Source organism: Coturnix japonica, chromosome 11 (assembly GCF_054131305.1).
Source record: "Coturnix japonica strain WE chromosome 11, WE-NBRP24, whole genome shotgun sequence".
Taxonomy (NCBI): Eukaryota; Metazoa; Chordata; class Aves; order Galliformes; family Phasianidae; genus Coturnix; species Coturnix japonica.
The window spans coordinates 27,556,963-27,584,457 of record NC_140673.1 but is presented as its reverse complement, the minus strand read 5'-3'; the positions used below and the strand labels follow the sequence as shown (position 1 = coordinate 27,584,457).

Genomic DNA, 27,495 nt, shown 5'->3' with positions numbered 1-27,495 from the left:
AACGTGAAATGAATACAAGGTATGGCTCTTCTCACCCACATCCAGACATGGGTCAGGAGGATTTATTTCCCACTGGAGGAGGTTACCATGTTAAAACAAAGGCAATGAATGGAATGATTCAAGTGCCCCAGGCCCACGCCTTTCTTTCATGGAGCAGTGCAGGTATCTCTGCGACATCACTCCATTATGATGGATAGACAATGGGTCGGTCCCCTGCGATGGGACAAGGCACATCCTGCCCAGGTTTGGCCTTTGGAAGCCCCCTGCGTGGGCTATAGATGTTGGTGGGGATGGGCGCCTCTGAGTAACCAGAAGCAGAGCTGCTCCTTCCAGCAGCTTATTGAGAAGCTATTGGATGAGAATGCCCGAAGGCTGGTGACCAAGGCAAATTCGGACCTGTGATACAGAGCTGAAGAGCTCTCTATCCCATTACCAGTCCCGAAGACCATCTGGTCCCCTGCTCCCTGATTCAATAAAAACGCTGCATGCACTGCATCCCCCAGCACAATTAACACACCTTGGTTGGATGATGCTTTTTGGGTGAGGGAAAGAAAACCAACAATTCCAGGAAATAGGTCAGTTGGTCGCACCGGGGGGAAAGGACCCCAACACCCTTCATCCGTTTTACATTCCAAATTACCATTTCCTCCAACGAGGGTGAAACCAAGAGCTGCTTTCACAGAGCACCCCGTGCTGGAAGGGCTGTGCAACCCCCGTCTCTCCCTCCACCCACCCCGACCACCCGCTCAGCCCCGCGGGGCCGGCACAAAGCGCTGCCATTGTCCGCGCTGCCATTGTCCCCACGCGCGGCCCTTACCGGAGCTGTCCATGGTGCTGCCGTCGGCGCGGTGCTGCTGCTGCTGCCTCGCGGGGCTCCAGCCGCCCGCCCCCACCGCGCCGGGCCCACCGCCGCCTCCCTCAGCGCCGCTCTCCACCAGCTGCAAAGATTCATAGCCGTCACCTCCGGGTTTCTTGCGGTAGCCGCCGAGCAGGCTCATAGGGGCGAGGCGGGCGGGCAGCCTGCCGTGCCGCCGCGGGCAGGACGGAAGATGAGCGCTCCGGCCGCCCCGAGGGGAGGAACGGGGCGGGACGGGGCGGCCGCTGAGCTCTGCCCGCCCCCACGGGCCCGGAAGCAATCGGAGAGACGAGGCCGCGATCCGAGATGCCGTGGAAAGAAAGATCTGAGCGGAAAATGGTGCGTTCGTACACCCTGCAGCACCGCCCGCTCCCAGCGCGACCGCTACGCTCGGAGGAGGAGGGTGTATCAGGTGGAGGGAGGTTCTTGAGACAGGATCACCGGATGGGTAAGAAGGGACCTCAAACCCATCCAGTCCCAGCTCCTGTCATGGACAGCTCCCGTAGCCCCACGCATGGCCTTGACACCTCCAGGGATGGGGGCCCACAGCTCTCCAGGCAGCAGTGTCAGGGCCTCGCTACTCTTATGGCAAAACATTTCCTCCTGACAGATAACCTACATCTCCCCTCTTACAGTTTAAAGCCATTCAGAGAAACACGGGTAGGAAAGGACTTCTGGATATCTCCCAGTCCAATTCTCCCTGGGCATCTGTGCTAGAGCTCTGCCTCCTCAGAATAAAGTTTTTTTCCAGTGTTCAGGTGGAACCTCATATGCTCCAATTTGCGCCCCTTGTCCCGTCTCTGGGCACCACTGAACAGATCCCATCCCCACCCACTTGACTCCCACCATTAGATATTGATCAGTACTGATCAGATACCCTTCAGCCTTCTCCTCCCTAGGCAAACAGCCACAGAGCTCTCAGTCTGTCTCCCTCAGGAGGGGCTCCAGGCCCCCACCATCTCTGCACTCTCCTCTGTGCTCTCCCAGGAGTTCCCTGTCTGCCCTGAACTGGGCATCTCTGCTCTGAGCACAGGACTCCAGCTGTGCCCTACCCAGGGCAGAGCAGAGGAGGAGGATCACCTTTCTTGACCTGCTGGCCACACTCTGGGCAATGCACCCCTAATCCCATTGGCCTTCTTGGCCACTAGGGCACACTGCTGCCTCATGGCCAGCCACTTGCATGGGAAGTCAACCGGATCCTTCTCTGCAGAGTTCCTTGCCAGCACACTTGCCCCTAACCTGTAATACTCCCTTTCATCCTATCACTCTCAGACACCTCAAAATCCTGCCAGTCCATTTATCTTGTTAGCACTCCAGTATTCTTGTAGCTGTTCACACGTGCACAGACTTCAGACCAACACAAAGCACATCCCCCACCAGGGCTTTGAAAGCAATAACCAGAACTTGAAATATTTCTGACACTTGGATTAAACTCTCCTCTCCCCCAGTGCAGGGCAGCGGGCATCTGGTGCAGCCATATCTCATCGCATGTTTTTGTTTATGTAACTCCAGCAGTTTTATACTGTGCTGCAAACAAGGTACATCTGTGACCCAGAATTTTCTCAGTAAATAGACCCAAGCAGATTTATATGCAAACAAACTCAAATGAGTTAACCTGACATAAATGGTTCACAGTAGCAGCTTGAGTTTGCTGCCCTCTCCTTACTGGGCTGTTAATACATTGTTGTCTATGTGTAGGTAGCAATGCTCACCAATAGGAATGCGCTCCCTTCCCTCACATCACCCATTTGCCACACCTTAGTCAAGAAAATATAGAATGATTTCCAGAAGCGTGAATAAAGAAAGAAAAACAAAAAGACAAGGGGAAACATCTGCTTAGAATAATCCAACACCCCCCAAGGTTTATTGAGTCACGGCTGATGATGCTACCAGATAATCCAGGTGTTTTTAATGCGTGCATGGTGAGGCTGGAGGCACCATCCACACTATGGAGCTAAAGGCCAGGGAGGGAAGAGCTCCTTCCCCACTGCTGACCTCCCAGGGTCACTTGGTAGCCCAGCCCCCAGCCCTGTGCTGCCAGCTGGGCTGCAGCTCTCCTGGGCAAAAGTCAGTGTTAGCAGCTGTAATCAAGCACCAAATATCTGGAGGTGCAACTTCATTTTCTTCCAGCTCTTCCCTAACAAGCTGATCAGTTGAGGTGAAACATTAAACTCTTAATTCCCCATGAACACATTGCAGCATTGTAAGAACTACAACTAGAGCTTGAAAATTAATTTACCATCCAGGGCGATACCGCTAAAACTCAATGAGCTGAACATTTGTTCAAAGGCATTCCACTGTGAACCATGAACCCTCTCAGCACAGAGTGTTTCTGCAGGAGGCCCAGAGCCAGGTGTGACTGCACAGATGAGGGCACACAGTACCAGCAGGGCTGTGCTGAGGCTGCTCTCGTGGGCTGAAAAATGCACGTATTGTTAAGGAACGCAAGGCTTGTTCAAGCAGCTTAACTCCTCATCCCTCACATGTTGGGCCTGGGAGCAAGTCACTCTACTCCAGAAAGAAAAGTCAAGCAGAACTTCATCACTTGTTTCTTAAATTCAAATCAAGAAGTTTCCTTTAATCTTACCCCCAAGGAAGATCATGCTATCACTGACTGTAAATAAACATACAGAGCTTGGACTTCATAATCCCACTTCCAAAAAGCCCTTCAGCCCCAGGGACAGGACTTCCCTCTTCCCCTTCACTCTCACTCTGCTCCTTGCAATGGGACCCTGGCCCATCACTACACTCTACAGACAATTAACATTTTGCCCTTCCCTGTCTTCAAAGCACTCAAATCCCAATCAAACCACCTCAATTCACAGAGCTCCTGATTTAGGTTCCCTTCAAGAGCTCTTTAATGAGAATTCTACAAAATTGGCTTTCTGGAGAATAAGAGAGGGAAAAAAAGCTCTTGCAGCCACTCTCTGGAGAGCCCTTCAGCACCAAATCCTGCACCCCATGGAGAGAGGGAACAAAAACAATTGGTTTGCTACAAGATCTGCCTGAACCATGTATGGCAGCATCACATTGACCCACAGAAGACCTGACTCCTAACCAAACCCCAAAACAACCCTCCCCTAACCTCTGGGTTAGTTCTACCTCCCTTCCCATCAGCAAGCAGCACTGATCAACTGGGAGAAATAACTGTACCTCAGAAAAGATTTGTAGGTCATTATGAGTCCGTGTGATTGAGGTTTTGTTGCTTCTTGGCCTGAGAACCACAGTTCTTCATCCTACCTCCCCACTGATGTGGCAATTATCAGATCATTTTTTACCTCTGCAAGGGGCAGCAAGTGAATATCCTTGCATACAGCCAGAGGGTTTACCTTGCTGCTCATCTTCCCTGAGGCCAACAGAAGCAAGAGTTCTTCTAAACACTTGTCTTCCCTGAAAGCAGCCTGTCCCTAGTGGGGCACACCTGCCTGGCTAGCTGGGCCCTCCCATGTCCCTGTGTGTTATCTGCAGCATCAGGCTCAGTCTTTGGGTTCCATTCCAAATGACATCAGGATGTAAATGGTGCAGGGGGAAGGACACCCCTTTCCCTCACCTCTGGGCTTTCCTTCATCACTTGGTCAGTGCCATGAGCTGGTAAGGAGCACCACTTCCCCTGCACTGCTCCAGGAATGGGCATGTGACAGCAAAATGGGTGAAGGCATTTGGTCCAGAGCCAGAAAGAGGACTTCAGAGCAGTGTCGGGATTGTGCTGAGGATAAATAAGCAATGTTTGGGCTGGAGTCAAGGACAACCATGTGGTTCCATCTCCTGTCTATGCCTAGACGTGATGGAGAAATACAGCCTGCTCAGTAGTGCAGCAGGTCACACTGCTGTGCTATGTACCTTGCCACAGGACTGGGATCTTTAGGGAGCTGGGTAGAGAGGGTGGTGAGAGGATCCAACCCTGTGTGAGCCCCATCTGCTATTTTGGAACCTCTGACCTGGTGATTCCTGCCTTGTTTGTCTCTGATGAAAAGAACACATGGCCCTGAGAAAGCCTCAGACTTGTTTGTGTTAGACATGGCCTTATCACCAGGACCTTTGCTTTACTGCAGCCGAGGGCACCGCGAGCCCCTGCAGCAGCCAGGCCTGGCCAGAATGCTCAGATCCCGGATGGGGTACAAAAGCATTGGCCAGTCAATGACCATAAGCTCACATTGTTTGTGGTCCCCATTGGAGCACCTAGAGAGGAAGCACCAGTTGCCCTCAATGCTGATGGTAATAAAAGTGCTCACACGAATGCATGAGTTCTGATCATAGCAGCAGAAGTGAAGTACAGTCATCCCAAGAGCATGTGGGGAGTTTGGGCTGGACAGCCTCACCGGGTGCACACCAAGAACCCAAGTGAGCAGCTTCCATGGCAGCCAGGCCAACCAAAGCAATTCAGGCACAGGGAGGAAGGAAAAAGAGCAGCTTGGGATTGTTGTTATGAAGGAAAACTGAACCTCGCCAGGAGGTTCAAAAACGAAGATGGAAAGCAAGCAGCCTGGTTTTTTCTTTCTTTCTCCTGCTGGCCATTGCTCTGGGGCAAACACTTGGCCATGGGTCATATCCAGCACACACAAGTCAGCCCTTTGCATTCCTTCCCTGCCTTCCTCCCCTTTATCTACACAGCTTATCATTATTTTGTTTTCCAGTGCCTTGCGATGGGACTGTTGTTATCTCCCCGTCCGCTTCTGCCCTCTGTGATGGTACACGGCAGGGATTGCTGTGTCTGTGGGGTTTTGTATTGTGCCTCTCCACCCTGATACAGTGCACAGCCCACCCATCCTGCACTCAGGGACTGTCTGCATGGAGACAACAAGTGGGGATTTGGGTAAAAAATCAGGTATTTTGGTGCCTAACTGCTGTCATTGCTCCCCTTTCACTGTTTATCCCCATCCTCGTGTATGTTACAAATAGCCCAGTGCCATGAAAATCTGGGCTTTGGGAGCTTGTCTGCAAGCCTTCAGAATGTGTTGTGTGTGATCTCGAGGTGAAGGAGAGGGATGAGCTCAGAAACACACTGAACTCCATGGCAGTGGTACTGCACCCATCGCCCAACAGCCCTAGAAAAATCCTCTGTGCAAAACCCAGTGCTTGCCAGCATTTCTGCTCAGAAGGGAACTGTTTGCATTTGAAAAAGGCCAGTGGTAAATAAAGGGGAAAAACTGGTAGGAGCACAGAATCGTTAAGGTTAGAAAAGGCATCTCCAAGTGGGAAATCAGACAGCTCCTCAAAGACACAGCGGTGCTGCGGGAGCTGCTGCGTCCACCCCCACCACGGCTCAGGCCGGGTTTTGCTTTCACCAGGAAATAAAAACGCTGCAGAAATAGAGATTAAGATGAAAAGCCTGAGCCAAAAGCTTGAGCCCTGCAGGACGAGAGCAGGCTGAAGGCACCTGGCTGCTTCTCCCAAAGCTGCTGGGGTGGGCAGGGGACACATATCCCCACCGCAGGCCCTGCTTCCCTGTGCCCCTCTGCGGGTCTGTTAGCGCATCCTATTGCCTTGGATCAGTTTCCCAGCTGGGATGCAGACCCAAGCGGGCACCGCTTCCCTTTCCTTCCTATTTTAGGTTCCTGGAAAGAACTTATTTAGGCAAAAATCTGTATTTTGTCTACCTGTCAACACAAGGTTCCATCCACTATCCTAAGGTGAACTGCCATAAGGGTTCCTAGATCAATATTCGTATTTTATTATAAGAAATCTAAGGAGATATTTATAGCTCTCCCCAGGGCCGCTCCATCCGCCGCTGGGAAGCGCCCATAATCCCATTTGCGGCGCTCGGGAGCCGCAGCGTCACGGTGCCAGCTGGGATCTCAGCCCTGGGGCTTTATTCTCCCAATCTGCTGCTATGGGGCGGCACGCACGGGGTCGGATTGCAGCAAACCCCCCCACCCCAAAGCCCCAAATCCAGCCCTTGGGCAGCCCACAGCGTGCCCTGCTCCGGGCACAGCACGGCCTCAGGTTAAGCGCAGCGGGGCAGATTAGTGGGGTCAGCAGCAAAACGCCGGGGCTGGCGCTGAGAGCGGCGCAGCGCTTCAAGGGCGACGCGTAATGCCCCGAAATGCTGCATCCATGGGCTGCCAGCGCTGCCGGGGCCATGAGCTGTGTCACTGCTGTCTAAATATAGAGCAGCCGGGTTGTCTCCGCGCTGCCTGTGCCATGGGATCGCCGGGCGCAGCGATCCGGGGTTGGTTTGCTCTCGCTCTGGGAAGGCTATGACTAAGGAATCTGCTGGGGAAGAGATGGCAGAAGATGGAGGCCCTCAGCAGGGAGCAGGAGCTGATAGGAGCCTGGAGCTCGCAGACCCGGGGACCTGACCAAAACATCCCTCCTTCTCCTCCTCCTCCTGCTGCTTTTCCCTCAGCAATACCCAAATGAAGGCTGCAGCAATGCCGGCCACCAGCGCATCAGGAAAGCGGGGCTCTGCTCCCTCAGCAGGCTGCCTGCCCCCGGAGCGCTGAAGCAAGTGGAACCCCACGCAATCACCCTTTTATTTTCTCCCCGAGCTTTGCTAAGGGGAAGGCAGCGCTGCGTGGCTCGGTGCTGAAGGTCAGCCCAGCACGCACCCCCGAGCACCCCGCTGCGGGGAACGGGCAGCGGAGCCGCGCTCGGCTCCAGTTCTGATCTGTAACCCTAAAAATCGTTCCCTTTCCCTTGTGGGGACGGCACCGCGCGCCGACGGCTCCCGCAGCGCCGAGCTGGGGTCGGGGTGCCTGGGAAGATGCCCAGGCGGGATGCGGGATGCGGGATGCGGGATGCGGGATGCGGGATGCGGGATGCGGGATGCGGGATGCTGCCGACCCCGCGGCTCCGCACAGCCCCGAGCCCCGCGTAGCCCCGCTCCGTGTGGGGGTGATTCCCGCAGCCCCCCCCGGCGCAGCCCCCTCTCCCCGCGCTCTGCTCACCTGGGCCCCCGGCCGGCTCCATCCTCCCCCGCCCGGTGGGGCCACGCACGGACGGACGGACAGACGGACAGACGGGGCGGCGGCAGCGATCTGGGAGGGTGCAGGCAGAGGGTGCGGGCGGGCGGAACACGGCTCCCAAAATGCGGCACGGAGCGGGATCCGGAGTCAGCGACGGGCGGGAGCGAGTGGGAACTTGGTGCGTTTTCCTTTCCTTTCCTTCTGTTTTTTTTCGTTGTTGTTGTTGTTGTTGGTTGTTTTTTCCCCTGTTTTTGTTGTGTTCCTGGCTCTGCACTGAGCCTCACGCCAAACACCGCGTCGGTCACCGGTGCGATTCCAGGGAGGTTATAGGAGCAATGCGCAGGGTTTGGGGCCGCCAGGGAGCTGGGCAGCAGGTGATGCCGCACACGCAGCTGCTGCCTGCCCCCGGCCTGGGCTGCTACATACGGCACTGTACAGAAAGGTTGGAATTGTAGTGATTTTAGTGCTCTGAGGCTCAAAGGAACACATAGCTGCTCTCTGCTTGTGGATCTATAAGGATGCTCAGGCTGCTTTCCCCTCTATGGACCCACAGTTGCAGAGATAAATTCTGGGGCAGTGTCACATTATGGGGTAATGTCGCTTTATGGGACAGTGTCACCTATTGGACCCTGGAGTCCATGGCAGACTGAGCCTCCAGAGCTGCTGGTTGGTAATTAAAAAGAACCAGTGATCAGATCTACAGCCATGAGCGGGGGCACCTCCAGCTCTTAATTCCCTGTGCCCAAACCCACGTGATGGATTACTGGGGGCACCAGAGAGAGCTGTGTGTGTTGTGGTGCCTCATGCCCTGCCTTGCTTCTGCTGGGGGAAGTTAAACAGGAAAACCAGAACTGCTCCGTGCACAGTGAGGACAGGAGAGGAACAGCCGGCTTCACCCATAGCATCTCAGAGCTGCCTGGGTTAGCTCTATTAATTTTGGATTGTATCAAATGAAGACTGAATATTAGGGGATATCTCCTCTCCAAAGAGTGCTCAGCACTGCACAGCTACCCAGGGGTGGGGGGTCACTGTCCCTGGGGCTGTTCCAGAGCCGTGGGGTTGTGGCACTGAGGGATGTGGGCAGTGGGGGTGGGGAGGTGGGCTGGGGGAGCACAGTGGGCTTTTCCAGCCTGAATGGTTCTATGAAAGGAGATGGCTGCGACAACACTCAAACAGCAGCATCATGTTCAAACCAAAAGCCATACAGGGGATGTTTCCTCCAGTTTGAGTTGGATATTGTAGCTCTTCTTCCCTTCCATCCTTCTTGTGCCCACCGGTGCCAGCCTCCCATGGACAAACCCTAGGTCAAATATGACCCATTGCTGCCTCAGTGTGTGGGAAGGCTCAGTGGCCACAGGGCAAAGCTCACAAACAGACACCACCAAGCTGAGGATAAGCAGGAGAAAAAATTTATTTACATCTTCCAAGCGGCAGCACAGCAAAGGAGATTCCCCAGGAGGAAAATCCAGGGGCAAAACTCAGTGTCACACACTGGGATGTGGGCACCCGCCGCCCTTTGGTCCCTACAGTGTGGCTGAGGCTGCGGGAAGCACGAGATTCACAGCGCAGGGGCAGGGGAGAGCGAGGGCTGCACTGCCCAGGGTTTGGTCCACCAAAGTGCACAGTACAACTCATAGAAAAACCTGTCCTGAGGGCTGGAGGGATGCGTGGCTGCGGGGTTCTGCATCTACAGGAGAGCTCGGAGCCTCTGAAACAAGAGCTCAAGTGCCAGAGATGTCACTGCGAGAGACTGCGATGGATTCTGGCTGTGTTATCAGGAGAAAGCGAGGGCAAAGCTGTCCCCAACTCAAGCAGTGAGCAGCAGAACTGCTGGTGGCTCAGAGAAGCACTCCCAGGGCAAAAGAAAGAAATCCTAAAAGAAATATTTCCCTAAGGAATTGGTCCGCCCTGCCCTGCTCAGGAGCTGCTCTCCAAGCAACAACACAGCGACATTCCAGCAACAGGAACCTGCCCAGGCTGCTCTAATTGACTGCACGGATAGAGGACAGTGACAGCTTCCCTGCATCCCTGCCCACGGTCTGGCAGACTGCAGCAAGCAGCTCAGCAAAGCGTTCTCCAAAGCAGATGCTAAAATTCAGCTTTAGTTTTTAAACTTTAAAAAATACACACCTTGCTTTCTTTTATTCTCTTAAATATAGTCTATAAAATAAGGCAACTGGAGGAGACCGGGGGAGCGTCCCCATAGACCTGTGCCCAGAGCTCCTGTGTGCAGGGGTTGGAACAGCACCAGCACGGCCTTTATCTTGTTTGCAAACCAATTGCTGGGCAGCAGGAGCACTCTAAAGCTGTTCCAGACAGATGCAGGTTCACACACAGCACTGCTGAAAGGGGTGCGGTCACTTTGGCAGCCCTCACAGACATCAGGGACAGACAGCAGGACGGCGCTGCCAGAGCCCGCAGCTGCTGCAGGTGAACCCCCCGCAGGAGGCACATCCTTGGGACAGCCCCTTCCCAGTAGGACAAAGGCAGCAGAAAACAAGGAATGACTTTGTTTCTCACCAAAACACGTTAAAATCTTTGGGAGAAGCTATTGAAACAGGACCATATTTTGTGGTATAGAAAGCTATGGACAAGGTAAGCACAAATTAAGCACAAGGCCTGCTCACCTTCCTGCTCTACATCACACCTGCTCATGACAAGTAAAACATGTAGCAGCTTTTTCTACTGTTCTCTTCATCTCTCCTTATGGGAAACGCACAAAGTATGCATTCTACCTCCTGTGTTTTCCCTCTTTTATTCTACTGTTATTGGAAACATGATCTTCACATTCTGATCTGTGAATGTTTTCTGTATTCCTCACCAATTCCCACCAGGCTGAAGCCCTGCACTTTAGAGCTTTATTTCTCTAAGAAATACATTTAATAGAAAATAATTCTTAATAAAAGACAACGACAGAGAGACTTGTGGTAAACAGTACTGTCGGGCAATGGAATGGCACATTGTAGGCTTAGAGGCTGGTGTTTCATACGGGGATGGCAGGGAGATCACAGCAAGTTGTGTAAACCTGAAAGAATCACGACCTAGGTTTGCATCACTGATCTGTGTGGTTGGATCACAGGCAGGAATATTTTCTAGCCTCAGAAGAAATAACACTTATTCTAGCAGTCTTGACCTTATAAGCATAGATCTTTTCAGCTGGATACTGGTTCTAACTGTGTTCCCACAGCTGTTTCCCAGCACACCTGGGGGTGGTACTGCATGATTGCCTAATTTGAGCACAGCTCCAGCACCGTGCAGAGAAACCAAGCAGCGATCACACCAACTCCTGGTCCCTGGCCCAAACTTCTTAGTGCTCCTCTTCTGAGCGCAGGGGAGGGATCCTGTTGGACAGCAGAGCGTACACGTACGGCCAGATCTTGTTGGTCTCTGTCCCCGAAAATGAGTGCAGGATACCCCTGCTCCTGCAGAGAGTCAAGCAGTTAATGCCAAGAGGGTAAGAACAAGACATTTCTCAGTGTATTTCCAAAGTGACAGCGTGGACTGCAGGGTCAGATCCTGAAGTGTGATCATCTGCTTACAGCACACCCACCCCAGCCAGCCCTGGGGCATCAGTGCAGCAATGCACAGCTCAAAGTGGCGACAGCTCTGAGCTTTAGAGACATGCAGCTTCTGAGATGCTTACAATATGGCTTTTTCCCCATGTGTCTGTGTGCAGGGGAATGGAGAATGCCTCTCATATCCCCTCAGGTGTATACATGTGTTTCCTACCACCCTTTGCCCTTGCTTCCTCTGCCCTGTTGCTAATTGCCCAGTACTTCATTTAGAAGCCAGATCCAGGAGCCTCAGACTGCTTTTTGCAAGGCAAACATACCACTTCAGACCCGCACAGCACAGGGGATTATTTAATAAACCCATTCATTGATGCTATTTGGAGCAGCACAGAAAGCTGCTATGGGTTTGGTGAGTGAAGCGAACCCTCCTTTGCAGGGCACCACCTCCATGGCCCTGGGTGTACCGCACAGTAATCTGCCCTCAGAATGCAGCAGGGCTGTGCTTTATTCGCATGATTGAACTCACTTGTATAACTCTATCACTGGCTTTGCAGCATCTTTGTACTTTCTGAGCCGGGCAGTGACGGCCTCAGGTTTATCATCCTCACGCTGGATCAGCGGCTCACCAGTCACATCATCAATGCCCTGCAGAAAGGCAAACACTGTCAAGAGCATTTTCATTGAGCACTTAGCATAACCCTCATTTACCAAAAGGCATTGTGCACAACTTTGCAGAACAGCTTTCAAGACCAAAGCCAACTGGGGCCCCAACATCCCAGAGTCTTCATTGCACCATAGAATGGTTTGAGTTGGAAGAGACTCTTGAAGGCCATCAGGTCCCACTCCCTGCAATGACACCCACAGCTCCATCAGGTGCTCAGAGCCTGATCCTCTGACCCCGGGGGTCTGTAGGGATGGGACATTACTGCCTCTCTGGGCATCCCGTGCCAGTGTTCTACTGCCCTTATCATTATATTATTACATTATATATATATATAACACACATACATATACAAAACCACCACAACAGAAACAACCTATTTCCTTCTATCCAATCTATATCTCCCCTCATTAATATGAAACCATTTCCCCCTGTTCTGTCACCACAGATCCCACTCGAGGGTCTGTCCCCTTCCTTCCTACATCCCTTGTTTAGATAGTGAAAAGCTGCTCTCAGCTCTCCCCAGAGCCTTCTCTTCTCCAGCTGCACAAGCCCCAGCTGTCAGCCTGTCCTCATAGGAAGGTGTTCCATCCCTGGAAGCATTTTTGTGGCTCTCCTTTGAAGGTAGTCCAGAGGTCAATGCCTGTACTGAGTAATTCACATCTGGACAACAGTACTTGAGGTGAGATCTCACCAGCACAGAGGAGCAGGATCAGCTACCCTGATCCGCTGGCTATGCTGCTTTTGATGTGGTCTTGCTACATAGGATTTTTCCCCAGTGGTATTTGAAGCTTTTGCAGCCCACTCATGCAGCAGAAGGCTGCTCCAAGCTCTTACGTGCACATGAGGAGGGTTGAACTCCATGTTGTAGACCCGTCCACTCGCTGGGTGGATCCATCGGGCGCTCAGACGATCCTTCAGCGTCTCGAAGGGGATGTGCAGGCTGATCACCAGGTCCAACTCACAGATCCTGTCCAGTGCCTCAGCTTGCCCCAGCGTCCGCGGGAAACCTGCAGGCATGAACCCACAGCACGGCAGGGTGATTGGAAGGAAAGCACACAGCCACTTGCTGCAAAAGTGCTGCAGAGATGCTGCAAAGATAGCACAGCTCCTCGCTGCAGCGCTCGTGGTGCGAAAGAGCCATCCACCAGATGGCTGCTGTAGAAAATAGCTCCTCCAGCACCAGCTCCCAAAATACAGCACAGATCTCTGCAGGCTCCTGTTCTCCTGGGAAGCAGCGCCCAGCACGAGGACTTTCCCCACCTCTCCAGGCCACCACTAAGCTCAGCAAACACCTGCAGAGCCCCAGGAGACACCCCAGGCCTTTTCCCAGTTGAGCTCACCAGGATGTCATCACACCTAATGGATTAGTCAGCATGAGAATGAATACACACTATCTGCTTTACCAAGTCAAGCTGGGCTGTTCTTTGTGTTACTGAACAGACTGCTTGAAATAAGCAAGCTCCTTGTCAGAGGTCACTGTGCAAAGCAGGAGGCTCCCCAGCTCCATGCCCAAAACCCATGGACACGCTTCACCCTGGAGGCAAACCTGGCTCTGAGTGAGCTGGGCTACAAACACTCCTGAATGCAGAAGCAGTAGAGCTGTAATAGGAAACACTGTCTGCACAGCGCTACTTGCTGTAACATTTGCCAATCATTGTGTTTCCACTGAACGGAGTAGTGCTACTATCAGAGTAATGAGATGTTACAGTGGAGATGGAGTTTGGGGTGTTTTGCCCGCCTACTTTCCTCAGTTTGCAACTCAGTAACTAGAAAACAAGACAAGGAACTCTCCTGTCCTTACTTTGAAGTGTATTAGTAACAAGCTGTTTGAAAGCGCACCAGATCGGCTGCTCCTCCCCATGTCACACCCGCCTCTGCCCAAACCCCAGGTATCTGCACCCCACCAAGTGCCACCATCCCCTCCCCTGCCCAAAGCCCGAGCTCCTCTCAGTGCTGCCGTCAGAGCTGCTCACCTCCCACACTTTGCTTGGAGCATTTCTCTACCCCAGGTGGATGCATGGCCTGGGATTACAGCTCGTTCAGATGCAGATGGAGCTGTGAAGGAGTTTTTCTTGGCCAGCCCCGCTCTGCACGCTGCCCTCGGGGGCTGTTTTATGAAACACCTCTCTCCCTTCCCCACGCACATGATGAGCTCAACTGCATGAACACGTGCTGCTTCTTAGGGCTCAGGGAAACAACAGCCACAAACCCATTTCTCTCCTTGCTCTGCTGCCAGAGCCAGAGAGGACCATTGAGCCCAACTGATGGCACCCACACACAGTAAGGGCCTTTCCTTATTTTTAGCTCCGCAGCTTCAAACTGATGGAGTCCTTCCTCAAGCTCTTGATTTACTGCAACTAATAGGCGTACCGCATGCTATCCTTGAGAGCACTACTACTGCCAGCAGCACCAGGAGAGGCACCTTTGGTCTTCCCAAACGCATCAGGAGCAAAGCAGTGCTGTAAAGGTGGCTGGGTTTTGCCCACACAGATGCACTCACCATCAAGCAGCCAATGCTCCGCTCGCCGCTTCTCCAGCTCCGTCATCATCACGCGTGTGATGACGTGGTCGGGCACCAGAAGGCCTCTCTCGAGGTACTGCTTTGCCAAGACGCCAACTTCTGTTCATGTTTAAAAAAAAAAAGGGAAAAAGGGAATTAAAACTGCATGACATTTCTGCATGAAACAGTATCGCTCCCCCTCAAATTCTGCTTGCCCTCAGAGATCGCTCACCCTTCATGCAGCACATCAGGGAACACAGAGCTCCTTTGGAGCTGGGGAACGCGTGGTGAGGGGTAACATGAGCAAGGTCACCTGCATCAGATGTCACCAAGACACTGCACGGCTGCAGCTCTGCTCAGCAGCCAGGCTCACCTCCTGCTCTGCACACTGTATATCATAACATCCCTTGCTATATACCCAATGTTACATCTGCAGTCACTGTGCCTCAGAGGAGCTTCCCATAAAGTTATGGGGACAAATGATGCTTTTGGGTAATGCTCGTAACCTGACTGAGACAAACCAAGTTTGCCTCCTCCTGCTTCCGTGTACATTGTGAGACACTGCACCATCTTTCATAAGTTATCTGAAGGGATGCACACATTGCACACATTACCCAATGTCACGTGTAAAATGCAACAGTAAACAGGCATCATCAGAAAGCTTGTCTGAAAACCCATGTCCCTGAGCATCTGCTATTGCTGCTGAAAGGAGAACATGGCTTTCCAGCCACGGGCTTTTCAGGTTTCTGAGCCTCAACTCAGAATACATTCAGGTAAGAAAAGCTGAGTATACCCCCCTCCTCCCCCCCAGAGCACCTAACAGCATTTGTCACTACAGTGGGTTTTGCAGCCCATTTCTGCAAGTCTTCTACTTGGACAGCAGATTTTAGCCCTCCCAGAGCACGAGTCCTTTGTGTGAAGTATTGAGAGCCATGCTGCACCTTCAGGGCAAGCTGCTGGGGCTTTGCATGGGTGGCTGGGCATGAAGGGAGCTTCAGCAGGACAAAGTTCCCTGCAGAATCCTCCTGTTAGTGGGACTGTCTGTAGCTGATCTCCCCCTCCAGAAGGGACCCACCACCTCCTTCTGTCTGAGCCTGACAACACACAGTCTCAGTACCCCTCGCTGGTGGATTTTGGAACGAAGCAGCTGAAAGATGCTGGATGAAGGAGAAGGGACTCTCCAGGCTCAGCTGGCCAAACTGTAGCAAGATGTAGAAGCTGGTCAGGCACCTGCATCGGAGCACAGGCTGAATTGCTGACACACAGAAGGGTCTGATACAAGAAGCACGGCTCCCAGAGAACACATCTCACCTAGAGGATGGAGCCTGAAGCAGCCTGTGCAGCACAGCTCCGGGTGTGTGAGGCTGCAGGGAACCTCCCCAGAGCAACGTGTGTGGATGAAGCAGGGCATGAAAGGGGCTGCCCCTTTGGCAACCTGCCCACAAAGCGCTGAGTCACCAGGCTGCAGGAATGAGTCAGCAGGGGCATGATGGTGGTCCCCTCCCTCCGCTCCACAAACGTTCTGCAACCAACGTAGCCTCACTGCATCCCCAGGGCTGCAGAAAATACCTTGTTCAATGACAAGCTCTTTGTCACTGCCCATATGTCATCCTCTTGCTCGGGAAAGCACATGAGGATGAAAAGAATACATTATGTCTTATGCAACCAGCACAGAGATCTGCTAGGGCATAAATATTATTGCATCCACCTACATTTTTTAATATTTCTTCATGTGGCCTGCACATTGCCAGAAGGCTTTTGCAGGGTTGTGGCTGGTTGAGGGAGCAGAGCCCAGGCTGTAGCTGCAGGTCCTAGTCCTGTCCCAAGGACCTACAGGACCAGCTGCTGATGACAAACACCCCAACACACAGCTGGGAAGGCTGGAAATGCACCTCACATGTCCAGCTAAGGCCATAGCTCTGCACCAGAGGGCTATAATACAAGCAGACAGCTCTCTGCTGCTCCTGGTGCTCTGGCATAGAGAGGGAGACATATCAGCAAGGGGGCAACGAACCACCATAGGAGTGCATGCACTGACATGAGGGGCAATGCATCAGCATAGGGTTGCAATGCTTTCAGACTCTACTGGAGCCCCTCAGCCTCTCCACCCCCTGCTCAGCCTCCTCCCAAGCTCTCAAGGCATTGCTCATACTGCAGAATGGGCAGATAGTTCCTGCAAAGGATGCATGGAGCTACCTGGTCCTTGGCCCCCAGCACCTGGGATGTGCTGGATCACATCCCCCCTGCAGCACAACCCTGCTGGGTTGCTTTTGTCTCCAGTTTTCTCAATCTATCCTATGCATTTCTGTGGTGAAATTGCCCCAGCCCTGAGCCAAGAGGCAGCAGGGTTTGGGCATGCCCACGCATGGATATCCCTGCAGATCCCCATCCCGCTGTGTGATGATCTGGGGTTCATCCTTCCAAAACAAGGGCCAAAATCCACACTGCTATCACTTAATCCTGTTAAGCTAATGACCGCAGGTTTAACACAGGACTTCAGCCCCTGCTGTAACCCTAGTTCATCTGTGCCTCCCAACTCTTATTGGAGCGACATGGCAGGTCCCAGCCTTGTGACACCTCCTGCAATGGCAGCAGCACAATCTGGGGCTCGAGGAGAGGCTGCAGGGGCTCAAGGAAAGGCTGTTCCCAAGCACAAGGTGCAGGAATTTGGCATGGAGCACAACAGCTTTGCTGGCCAGCAGCTCCTGGCCAGACACTACAAAATAACCTTGGACTTTTGGTCCCTTGGGGCCACCTTTTGCATGATTTCTTACAGAGGCTCCAACAGAGCAATCTGGAGTTAACAGAAGGAGAAGCTCCAAGTGGTTAATGCGGCACTGAGCGCGGTTATCTGTGCACCAAGCTATAACAACCCCGGCCATCCAAGGCCAGATATTTCCCTCTAGTTTTCAGAGCCCCGGTGCTTCTCCCCAGCCCAGAGCACTCACCCCATCCCTGCAGGCAGGACCCAGCTTTGGGGAGCTGCAGCCTGGCACAGCCACACATCTGGGGACATCCACAGGCAGATGGCTCTTAGAAGCACTGCTGCATCCCGAGCAGCACAGTGAGCAGGAGAGAGGACAGACGTGGGCATCGCCTGGAGCAGTTTTACTGCAAATTAACTGGGTCCTGCTGTGACCACAGGATGTTGCACAGACCAGAAATAAAGCCCTGGGCACTGAGGCCTGAACCGGATGAATAAAGCAGTCAGCATCCTCCGTCACGCCTTGCCTAGCACCAAAAGCACCTTTCTTCAACCAAGACCCACTAAAAGCACTTCTGTACAACAAGGCAGTCGCTAAACAAGACACTGATTAACTGGCTTCCTATGAACCATGTCCTGCAGCAGCAAGCACAAAAACCACCTATGATCCTTGCTCTAACTCCCCCCCAACAGCCCTTTAGGTGCTGTAACGTGGTTCCTCTGCCCTGAAGTGCAATGTCAGGACACAGATGATAAACCCAGGGAGGGAATTTACTTCCATTTAGCTTCCTCCAGAGCTGGCACATGGCAGCACGCTCATGTAACAGCTTGTCCAAAGCAAACAGCGGAAAAAAAAGCAAATAGCTGTACCTTACTGAGAGCTGTGACCAGAGGCTACGCCAGAGGTGGCATCTGAAAGGACAATCAGCTGTGCCAAATTGAGGCTGCTTTACTTCTGGGCAGTTTTATCCACGTTTCAGCGTTGTCTCCTTTGGAAGCCCAAGTTTACTTTGGAAGGCTTTGGCTAACCCAGCTCCCAGCTCCCTCCTCCTGCAGCATCCCCTGAGCTCTCCTACACCTACACAAAGAGCTGCAAACAAAACCCAGGGAAGCCTGTGGGTGCACACAGCTCAGCGCTGCACACCTGATGCCCACGGGAGCATTTCCCACCCACGGCCAAACCTCCACACCTTGCAAATCCGCCTTGCTTTGCCCTCAGGTGCTTTGCAGCCCAGCCAAAAGTCAGCCGGACTTTCTGATATTTTTTTTCAGCCTCTTTTCCAAAGGAAATATTTTTGTGCTTTTTATTTACAGAAGGAAATCTGGGTCTTTTTAACTGCGTGACCAGAGGCGGGGTGGTGAGCAACGCCCCGCGGCGCACACAGCTCCCAGCATTCACCCTCCCTTCTTGTCACACCTCTAAAAAGGGAAAGTGCTCCTATTTCCCCCCCTCCTGTTTTGCGTGGATGCCACTCCACGGCTCTTCTGAGTCAGCTTCCTCCTGGGCCGGTCCCTCGCTTAGCAGCAGGGCACAGGAGCTGCCGCAAGCTGCTATTGCCCAACCACAGCCACCCCACCGGCTGCTGGCACCTGAAGTTTGGGGGATGTGATAGAGCGGGCACAGTGAACGCTATCAGCTCTGCAAAAGGTTTAGGATATGAAATACAGGATGGGCTGAGTCTTGCTGTCCCCCCACACTCCTTGATCGCAGAAATAGCTTCATGAGTGGGGGCACGCACGGGCACCCTGCAGCATCTCCCCAGCCCTCCTGCAGGGAGGGCGCAGCTGCAGCACCCTGCGTCCCAATGGGATCCCTACGAACGCCTGCATCCCTTGCACAACTTCAAGCATCCGCCCTCAGTCAAACTGCAACGTTCCTATTCCACGGCTCGGGCTGGAAGGCACCTGAAAGATCACACAGCTCCAATGGCTAATTTTACTCTTGCCAAATCCAACGAACTCAATACTCCCGCGTGGGTTAGTCCAGGGGTTGGACGTGACGATCCCCACGGGTCCCTTCCAACTCGGGATCTGTTTGGATTCTATTTGCACCGGTGCAGCCCCAGCAGCGCCCAGGGCTGGGACAGAACCCTCTCCATCGTATCAGCCACCCCATAACCTCAAGATACAGCGGGGAGACGATAAACGAAACCCAGCGACGCCACAGCCTGCAGCCCACAGCTCACAGCCGGCCCCGACTCGGCGGCGGAGCTCGGGGACCCCGCGGCTCAACGGGACGGACACAACCCGGAGCATCATCCCCCGGCCCCGTCCCGACCCCCGGCACTCACCGCCGCCGCCGTGCAGGCTCTGTCGCAGGAATTGGCCGCTGGAGAGGTGCTGCAGCCCGAAGCTGCGGGCGATCCTCTCGCACACCGTCCCCTTCCCCGAGCCGGGGGGGCCCAACACCACCGCCCGCAGCACTTTGGAGGCCATGGCCGCCTACCGGGTTGGGGGGGGGGGTCCGTGCGGGGCGGCACGGCGCGTTACGCGGCGGCAGCGCGGAGCTGCGGAGCGGGGGAAGCCCGCAAATGTGGGAGGAGGAGGAGGAGGAGGAGAACCCGCCGAGACGGGGGGCAGCGCCCCGACGGCACCAGCATCCCCAGCACAGCGCACACAGCGCACACAGCGCACACAGCACTGGGGCTGCCGGCCGCGTCGGGCCGCCCCCCCGCCCCGCACACGGTTACACATCAGCACGGGGGAGGGAGGGACGGACCGGGGGAGAGACGGGGGAACAACCCGCCTGCAGCACGGCCCCAAGAGCCGCGGCACCATGGGATTTGTAGTGATTTGGGGCGATTTGTGTATGATGATTCGTAGTGATTTGTATATGATGATCTGCGGTGATTTGTAGTGATTTGTATATGATGATTTGTAGTGATTTCTGGTGATTTGTAGTGATTTGTATATGATGATTTATGTTGATTTGTGTTGATTTGTATATGATGATTTGTGTTGATTTATGGCGCTGCCCGACGGTTCCCGCAGCGATGGCGGCGCTGGGGGGGGTCGGACCGAACCGGGCCGGGTCCGATCGGCCCGACGGGACCCTGCGCTGATGGTACGGCCCGGGGAGACCCCGCACGGAACGGAGCGACCCCGCACCTCCACGCAGCCTCCATAACCCCACACCTACACACACACACGGGGCGCCCACGCGTGTGTACGTGCGTGTATGTGCGTGTAACGTGTCTGTGTGTGTGTGTGTGTGTGTGTGTGTGTGTGTGTGTCTGTGTACAAGGCTGGTCCCCGCCCCGCTCCGGAAGTCGCGGTCACATGGCCGCGCGGCGCTGCCATCAACACGCCAAGATGGCGGCCCTCACGCCGCCCGCCCGCCCGTGCTGCGTCACGCCGCCCCCGGCCCCGCCGAGCGCCCGCAGGTGGGTCCGGCCCGGCCCCGCCGCCCGCTCCCGAGGGGCCGGCTCGGAGCAGGCCGACGGGCGGTGCCGGGCGGTGCCGGGACGGGCTCGTCGCTCCCGCGTTGCGCACTGTTATTTTCCGAGCGGCGCGGTTGACGCGGGCGGGGCCTGGAGCGGGGTGCGGCCACAGGGGGACGGGGGGATCCGAGGGGACACGGGGGAGCCGTGGGCTCCGGGCCGACCCGCCGCGTTACACGGGAAAGTTGTGAGGAGCCGCCGGGCGGGATCGGGGCTGTGGGGGCTGATGTGCTCGGTGCGCTCCGTGCTGCTCAATGCTGGGTCTGCCGCAGGTTCCATCGCGGGTCGGCTCCGCTACGGCCCCGGGTACCGGCCCGTGTGAGGAGGGCGGTGTGACACAACGGAGCTGTACCGCGGAGACACCGGAGCTGGGACAGGGGCCTGCAGGGCTGACAGCGAGGAGAGGTGAGATGGGGCTGAGAACCAGCGCCTTTAAAAGCGTATGGAAACATGGAGTGCTCCAACAGAATCTGAGTCTGGAGAGCTGTGCTGGGAGCTGAGAGCTGTGCTGGGCTCTGAGAGCTGTGCTGGGCTCTGAGAGCTGTGCTGGGCTCTGAGAGCTGTGCTGGGATCTGAGAGCTGGGCTGGGCTCTGAGAGCTGGGCTGGGAGCTGAGAGCTGTGCTGGGATCTGAGCTGTGCAGGTTGGTGTTTCAACACAAGGGAGGGCCCCACAGGTAATAGCAGGGAGCTCAGCAGTGTGTCTGTGCACAGCTATGTGCATTCGGCCTGGCTGAGGCAGTGAGATCAGTGAGTGCTATGGGCCGGGATTCTGTTGGAGTGAGTGAGCTCCTCTCTGGGGGAAGTGGCATTGGCCGTGAGCATTAGTGCAGCTGGAGTGGGATGGTGGCTGTGCTGGGAGCGGCAGCTCACCTTTACTGCTGTGCTTCTCCTCCCTTGGCACAGCGTAACAGCAGCTGCTGGAGCACGGGATGAACTCCTGCAGCTGATCAGCTTCTTCTCCCGTCACATTGGCCTCTGAAATGTAGGATTCCTCTTCCTCCTTCCATTCCGTTCAGCTGAAATCGGTGGAGTTTTCCTGCTGGGATAATAATGGTAACCTGAAAACATCACAGAAACATCACAGAGTAAGAACCAATAGCTTATTTCTTGCTTCCCTGTCAGGAGCCGTGGCTGTACGTGCAGCATTTCATCAGCTTGGGGCTTTTTCTTACAAAGTTCTGCTTGTTTTTCCTGCAGCAGCTGCTGATGTAATGAATTACAGTGGATGGCAAACCCGCATGTTTCAGGCGATGTGTTTAAGCTTTCGTGTCACCGTCTGACATCAGCATTGCATAATCTGTTGACTGTCCCCTTTTTATGTAATGTATGTCTGTAGTTTGTTTTAAAAGGTACAAATATTTTTTTCCACTGCGTGCTTCTGCTCAGCTCTTTCATATTGGCCTCTCTGTTGCCCTCTTCAGTCAGAAAGCTGAAAGGCACCGTTTTGATGGCTGGGTCCACCCGAGTGCTATGAGTCTTTCTCTTTTACACCCAGTCTCCCTGACGTCTCTGGATGTGCCCTTTGCAGGTAAGCGGGCTGCTTCCAGCAGTGACCCACGTCTGGAGTTTCCTCTCCCTCCTGTTTGAAATACAGGAGCATCCTGTACTGATGGAGTCCATCTGCATCGTAAACGGAGCTTTTATAATACGCTAGAAGCAAATGAGTTGTTCCACGTTTCCTTTTAAATCTGCTTAGTTCAGAGCTCAGTGTGTTCGATTCCCCCAGGTGTGTGTACATAGAATGGAGCCCCACCATCTTTTCAGCAATCCCCATTAAAAAACAAAGAGGGGGGAGTTGGGAAATGCAGGGAGGCAAAAGTTCAACTTGCTTGCAGCCTACCTGTTTTTTTCCCAGTGTTATGCTGGGATCTCCCCACCTAACAACACCAGCTGCATAGTGAAGCACCTAGAGGCTGCAGACACCTCTTCTGCCCATTCCAGCTGCAGTCTCTCAGCACAGCTGGCTGCTTGCTGTTCGGTGCTGCTCCATCAGCAGGCATAGGAGCGGATATCTGCCATCCCAGCTCTCTGAGCACATGTGACCAGCTCTGATTAAGCCCAGCTGAATGTGTTCTGTAAAATTCCACCACCCGCCAGCCTGCTCCGCTGCCTGGGTGAGAGCCCGGCCCGCTCAGTGCAGTATGCAGCCTGGTCACGGTGTGGTGCTGCCCTCACACTCGTGCTGTGAGCGATCCCAGCCCTTGGCTGTTGCAGTGTGGCAGCATTAACTCACCTGGCCCTCAGCCAGGTGTACACGCTGTATTGCTAGTGGTGTTCAGCACTTGAGTAGCAGAAAACAAATGCTTCCTTCAAGCTCCAATGAATTTAACGGGGAGAGGGGGATGCCTTCTTTCTCTTTAGTTATTTGTAGAGAGATAAGTTAACATCTCTCTCTTCAGTCTAGCATTGGTGAGTTGGATTTTTAAGGGTGATTCAGGCAGAAGTTAGCAAGGCTGTTTGGGTAGCACTATGCTCATGATAATTTCCTGCACTGAAGCCTCAGATGCAAAGCAATTCTGTTAGATGTTCCTCGAGCCTCTCACCTGGCAGCTGGGGAACCCACCAAGGCTCTGAGACGTGCAAGGGATGGGGAGTGGAGGAAGCACCTGCTGGGCCTGGCAGCGTTGTTGAAGGGCCACGATGACTGACAGGCTGCCCTGGCTCAGTTATCACAGTGCTGATGCTGTCTCTTGTAAAGGTACAGTACTGTGATAACTGAAGGATGGCAGCCATCTGAGCTTCAGAGGCCCTTGTGTGCAGCTGATGGATGGACATTCAGCACAGCATCCTGCTGAGGTGGGTGTCCCTGTTCTGAACATAATGTGAAAGTCAAGAAAAGGTTTATTTGAATAAAGATTACACTTTATTATAGACAGTTTGCTTCTTACTCAGATGTTTTGGTGTGTGAGATCTTCCAGAAACGCTGCGCTTGAGAAGCTTCGGAAATGGTTCTGAAAGGGTAAAAAATGATTCTGAGAGGGTCCTGTGCTGGTTGGGGAGCACTGGGGTGGGGAGGTGAGGAGGTGTGGGTTGTATACTTGGTATCAGAGGGAAGCTACTCTGTAGATGTACGGAAACTGCTTTTTAGATGCATTTTAATGCTGCTTGTTACAGGTAGCATGGTTTTGGCTGACCATTGTCCTAAGTTGCTGGCTGTACCCTCTGTTATGTGGATATAGACTCTGGGTTGGGGCTCACATCCCAGTCTCTCATCAGTCTGGGGCCGTATGGCTGCAGGCAGCTTGCAGTTGGGTTGTTACAGGCTGGGGTTGTGACTGGGACTGCAAATCCCTCAGGTGATTTCTGTCACAATTCCACCCAAACCTCTAGGAAAGGCTCTGGGCTCCTTGGCAGCGCTGCACCCCTCCCCCTCCTCAGCCTCAGGGCAGCAGCAGGCCTGGAGGAGCTGCAGCACTCGGCAGAGCTCACTGTTTAGTCTTGAACTGGAGTTAGAACCGAGTTCTTTAACCCCTCAGTGTTTAGAGAGCTCTTCCTTCAGGGCTGGGTGATTCATAACCACCCGGGCCTTGCCCTGTGCTTCCCTAAGAGGGAGGACAAGGATTGCCTCAGCCCACGGCCACTCTCAAGCAGCAATTGCGTAGTTCATGTTTTCTCTGCTCTTTACTGGAAGGCAGCTCTGCCAGGCCATGCTGCTGGAGCCAACAGAGTCAGTGCCGCGCTGCTGCCATGGAGCATCATGCCAGCCTGCATCATCTGAGCAGGGAAAATGACTGGTGCTGATGGCTGCTGGAATCTGTGGAGGAGGGCTGTGTTGTTACAGATGATGTGGAGATGATAAAAAGCCATCCTGCTACCAAGAGTTAAACGTTCTAGATAGATTAACATCACAGCAGAGCCAACCCTCGACTTCCTTTCTGCCTCCTCCCAGAGCCTGAGAGGAGGAACCCCCAGCCCCTAAATGGGGGTCACCTCCCCAGCAGCACAGCGCCCTCGCTGCCCTTTGTATGTCATGCTGTGCTCATTGCAGCGTGAAGCAGCTGGTTGGGGCTGGTCCTGTTCCCTGTGAGCATCCAGATAAGTGCTTAGGGACAGACACGAGCTTTGCTGTCTACCTGGTTTGAGGAATAAGGTTCCTTACCTTCCTAGCTTGGGATGGGATTCTGGGGTGATGAGCTACCTGGGCTGCTTAGTGAGACATCATAACTGCAGCACGCACCAAATGTTGGTGGAAGGGAGCAAAACTGCGGGTTGAAATGACATGGCTCTGGGCTTCAGATTGTGATTCTCATTTCCTGTTGAAATAAGTACAGCTTTGAGTTCTGGCATGGGACAGGAACTGAAAACGCCGTCTGTGCCTCAAAACAGCACCTCTGTGATCAGATTTAATGGGAGCCTTTATCTCTCTCTGGCTTAATGGACACAGAGTCCGTCTTTCCTGCAGCTTCCTACCGGTATCATCATCAGACAGAAATACCCGTGGGTTTGCCGTGTCTAAATATTGCTGCATGCAAACAATGCAGCTCCTGAGTCCTTTTTGGCAGTGAAACGCTTCCTCCCACCAACTGTGTTAAAGCGAGATGTAAACAACCTGCACACAGTGACGTGTCACGCCGCTTTCTGCCCCAAAAGAAGCCCTCTGAAGACGGTCCATTTTCTGATAAAGTGTTTTGTAACGTTTGGTTTTGATTCCAACTAAAGCTCATTTTCTCGTGCCTTAGCTGTCATTCTGGATGGATTTGTTCCACCCTGATGGTTCTCAGGCTCTTTCAGCAGGAAAGTCCCTTTTCCCATCTGGAGGCCGTTGCTTTCCCACCCACGTTCTGCCTGAGAGGAGCAGCAGTTCTGCTCCTGTGATACCTCCTCCGGGCTGTGGTTCTGCAGCCCAGAGCAGCAGCTCTGCACCTGGCTCTCATCCATCAGCCGTCCTTCTAAGGAGGGAAGCAAGCTGTTACCTGCTCGGGATGAAAGGCATCCATTGTCTGCTAGCACTGAACCTTGGAACCAGGTGGAGATTTTGTCTTTTCCCATTTTGTTAAAGCTGTTTATTTGTTGGTGTGACTTCTCTTACCATACAGCAGGAAGGGTCGGTTCCAAAAGGCTCCATTTTGTTTATACTAAGAGGGAGAAGATTCCTTCCCAACAGGGTTCCAAGCACGCTGTTGTTGTTCCAAAGTCCAGCAGTGCCACATGTGAATCAGACGCTGTTTTAGTTACTGTTCATTCAGATTGTCTCTGAGGAGCACAGAGCAACCCCACGTGAACTTTAGTCCAGGACATCTTGATTAAACATCTTTGTATATCAAGTAACCTAATTACAGTGTCTTGGTACTGGCAAGTCTTGGACATACCAGAACATAATGATGACAAACGTGGCTTCAGTCAGGTCAGACAGTTGCTGAGTGGTGCCTCTTGCTGGGAAAAGAAGCCCCCAGGTGCACGCTGTGATCATTTTTCCCTTCTCCATACAGTATTTCTGTTAAGTTGCTTGTGCTAAAACCGTGTGTGTGTGTGGTGGGGAGGATTTTGGGTGCTGCTGAGCATTGTTGAGTCAAAACAAAGCCTGGGTTTGGGGCAGTATTGTGATGAACAGAGGGAAATGGTGACTCTAATTGATGTCTGATCTGGGGACAGAACTGTGCAACAGGAACTGTGTGCTTCCGTGCGGTGTAATGTCAGAGTCAGTGCTATCAGTGGTGTGCAGGCAGATGATAAGGTCTGCACTGGGTGACTTAGTGTGGGACTTGCTCCTAACAGTTCTCAAGAATAGGAGAGGGCCATGGAGGTGTGTGTGGATGAATACACTCCAATGCAAGCTCATGCGATTGGATTGTGCCAGTATTACACTTTCCACAGCCACAGGTGAGACCTTCTTTGGCTCCAGCTCGGACACGTGCTTTTCTTCAGGCGATGGGTGAAATTCTGGTTCTGTTCTCCATTTCCTCATTGTCATCAAGAGGATGAGGGCTGCATTTGGGCTTTTTTTAAAGCTACGTGAGGATGTTTGTGGGAAAAGCCTCATTCAACTGCAGCAGAAATGAGGTAAACAAGAGGTGCGACCTGGAGGTGGGCATGGGAAGGGGCCTCTTTCTGCCTAAGTCCTTGGAGTGCCCTGCAAACAGAGATGTGTTGGCTCTGTGAGTTCCAACTTCTGAGCTAAAACAGCCCCTCGGTGGTACCTCTGGCAGTGGCTGGTGGTTACGTCGCTCCTGACTCCAGGCAAAAACACTTTGCTGTTAAGTCAAGTGCTTTTGTGGGGCTTGGGAGGGAAGGAGAAGGCAGGTGGTTATCAGTGGCCCCACAGCTGTTCTTAGCCTTCTCCCCATGGTGAGCCAGAGAGCTCGCTATTGACCGACCTCCATTTTAATTAACTCCAGGAGCTGGCAGAGTACTGAATAATTCAAGGGAGACATGTTTAAACATTTGCACAAGCCTCAGATTCCTCCTGGCTAAAAATAAGCCTGTGAGAAAGAAAACAATTCTCATTCGAGGTACCAGCAGATGGACAGCAGAGGCACACACCCCATCCCAACACCATCATGTCGCTGCTCTCAGGAGGACATCGGCTGTGGGTCCTATCCCCGCTGCTGGGACCTGCCTGGGGGTGGTGCAAAGCAAAGGCATGGACTCAAAGATGCCTTTTGAGGTTATTTTGGAGCACCCAAATATAAATGGTTCTTCCACAGGGAACCAAATATAAGTGGTTCTTCCACAGGGAGGTGGTGCGGAGGGGTCTGTGCCTTTCCCACCATAGCTGGGCACCAATGGGCAGAGCCAACGTGTGAAGCTCCATGCTGATGTTCTGCTGAGTGCCTGAGGTTGCCTGCCGGTTTGGTGCATTTCATATATAAAATATGTTGTCTTTGTGTCCCCAGGGTGACAAAAAATGTAGAGTTCTGTTTTGGAAATACTTCCATCCTGTGCAGAATAACAGCTTCTCAGGGCAGTGTGTGAG

The 27,495-nt window shown here is 53.4% G+C and overlaps 2 protein-coding genes and 2 long non-coding RNA genes across 9 annotated transcripts in view; 2 read left to right on the top strand and 2 right to left on the bottom strand.

The window, feature by feature from the left end:
• DNAJC6 (DnaJ heat shock protein family (Hsp40) member C6) overlaps window positions 1–8,102 on the bottom strand; it is a 37,135-nt gene extending 29,033 nt beyond the window's left edge. Inside the window, exons 1-2 of one of the 3 annotated variants that reach the window (XM_015870812.3) lie at window positions 7,744–8,102; window positions 818–938 (exon numbers count right to left, since the gene is read on the bottom strand). In XM_015870812.3, the coding sequence (XP_015726298.1) occupies window positions 818–830 (13 nt within the window). In that variant the 5' untranslated portion in view covers window positions 831–938; window positions 7,744–8,102. Of the gene's footprint in view, window positions 1–817; window positions 1,073–7,743 lie in introns of those variants that run through there. The other 2 variants (XM_015870811.3, XM_015870810.3) reach the window with 2 other exon arrangements.
• Window positions 8,103–9,154: 1,052 nt separating this feature from the next.
• On the bottom strand, window positions 9,155–19,806 carry AK4 (adenylate kinase 4). 2 transcript variants are annotated; one of them, XM_015870813.2, is made up of 5 exons: window positions 19,433–19,806; window positions 14,438–14,557; window positions 12,772–12,944; window positions 11,800–11,918; window positions 9,155–11,183 (listed from the first exon to the last, which is right to left on the bottom strand). In XM_015870813.2, exons 1-5 carry the CDS (start codon window positions 19,575–19,577, stop codon window positions 11,069–11,071), a joined length of 672 nt encoding a protein of 223 aa, XP_015726299.1. In that variant the 5' UTR covers window positions 19,578–19,806; the 3' UTR covers window positions 9,155–11,068. The 2 variants fall into 2 exon arrangements, with proteins under 2 accessions (XP_015726299.1, XP_015726300.1); XM_015870814.3 differs by lacking the exon at window positions 19,433–19,806 and adding an exon at window positions 17,386–17,458.
• Window positions 19,807–20,418: 612 nt separating this feature from the next.
• LOC146759087 (uncharacterized) lies at window positions 20,419–22,246 on the top strand. 2 transcript variants are annotated; one of them, XR_014933057.1, is made up of 5 exons: window positions 20,419–20,524; window positions 20,854–20,986; window positions 21,486–21,667; window positions 21,780–21,906; window positions 22,004–22,246. It is a non-coding gene; the product is annotated as an uncharacterized LOC146759087 (long non-coding RNA). The 2 variants fall into 2 exon arrangements; XR_014933058.1 differs by lacking the exon at window positions 21,780–21,906 and having other exon boundaries at window positions 22,111–22,246.
• A 1,055-nt stretch (window positions 22,247–23,301) lies between these two features.
• Window positions 23,302–25,396, top strand: LOC146759086 (uncharacterized). 2 transcript variants are annotated; one of them, XR_014933060.1, is made up of 3 exons: window positions 23,302–23,378; window positions 23,475–23,541; window positions 25,262–25,396. It is a non-coding gene; the product is annotated as an uncharacterized LOC146759086 (long non-coding RNA). The 2 variants fall into 2 exon arrangements; XR_014933061.1 differs by lacking the exon at window positions 25,262–25,396 and adding an exon at window positions 24,985–25,115.
• Window positions 25,397–27,495: the final 2,099 nt, after the last annotated feature.

Coding starts and splice junctions, on each gene's coding strand:
- AK4 (XM_015870813.2), bottom strand. CDS start 19,577: ATGGCCTCCAAAGTGCTGCGGGCGGTGGTGTTGGGCCCCCCCGGCTCG. Junction 12,945..14,437: donor GGAGCATTGGCTGCTTGATG/GTGAGTGCATCT, acceptor TCATGCCTGCAG/GTTTCCCGCGGACGCTGGGG. Junction 11,919..12,771: donor TCAACCCTCCTCATGTGCAC/GTAAGAGCTTGG, acceptor GCCTTTCTGCAG/GGCATTGATGATGTGACTGG.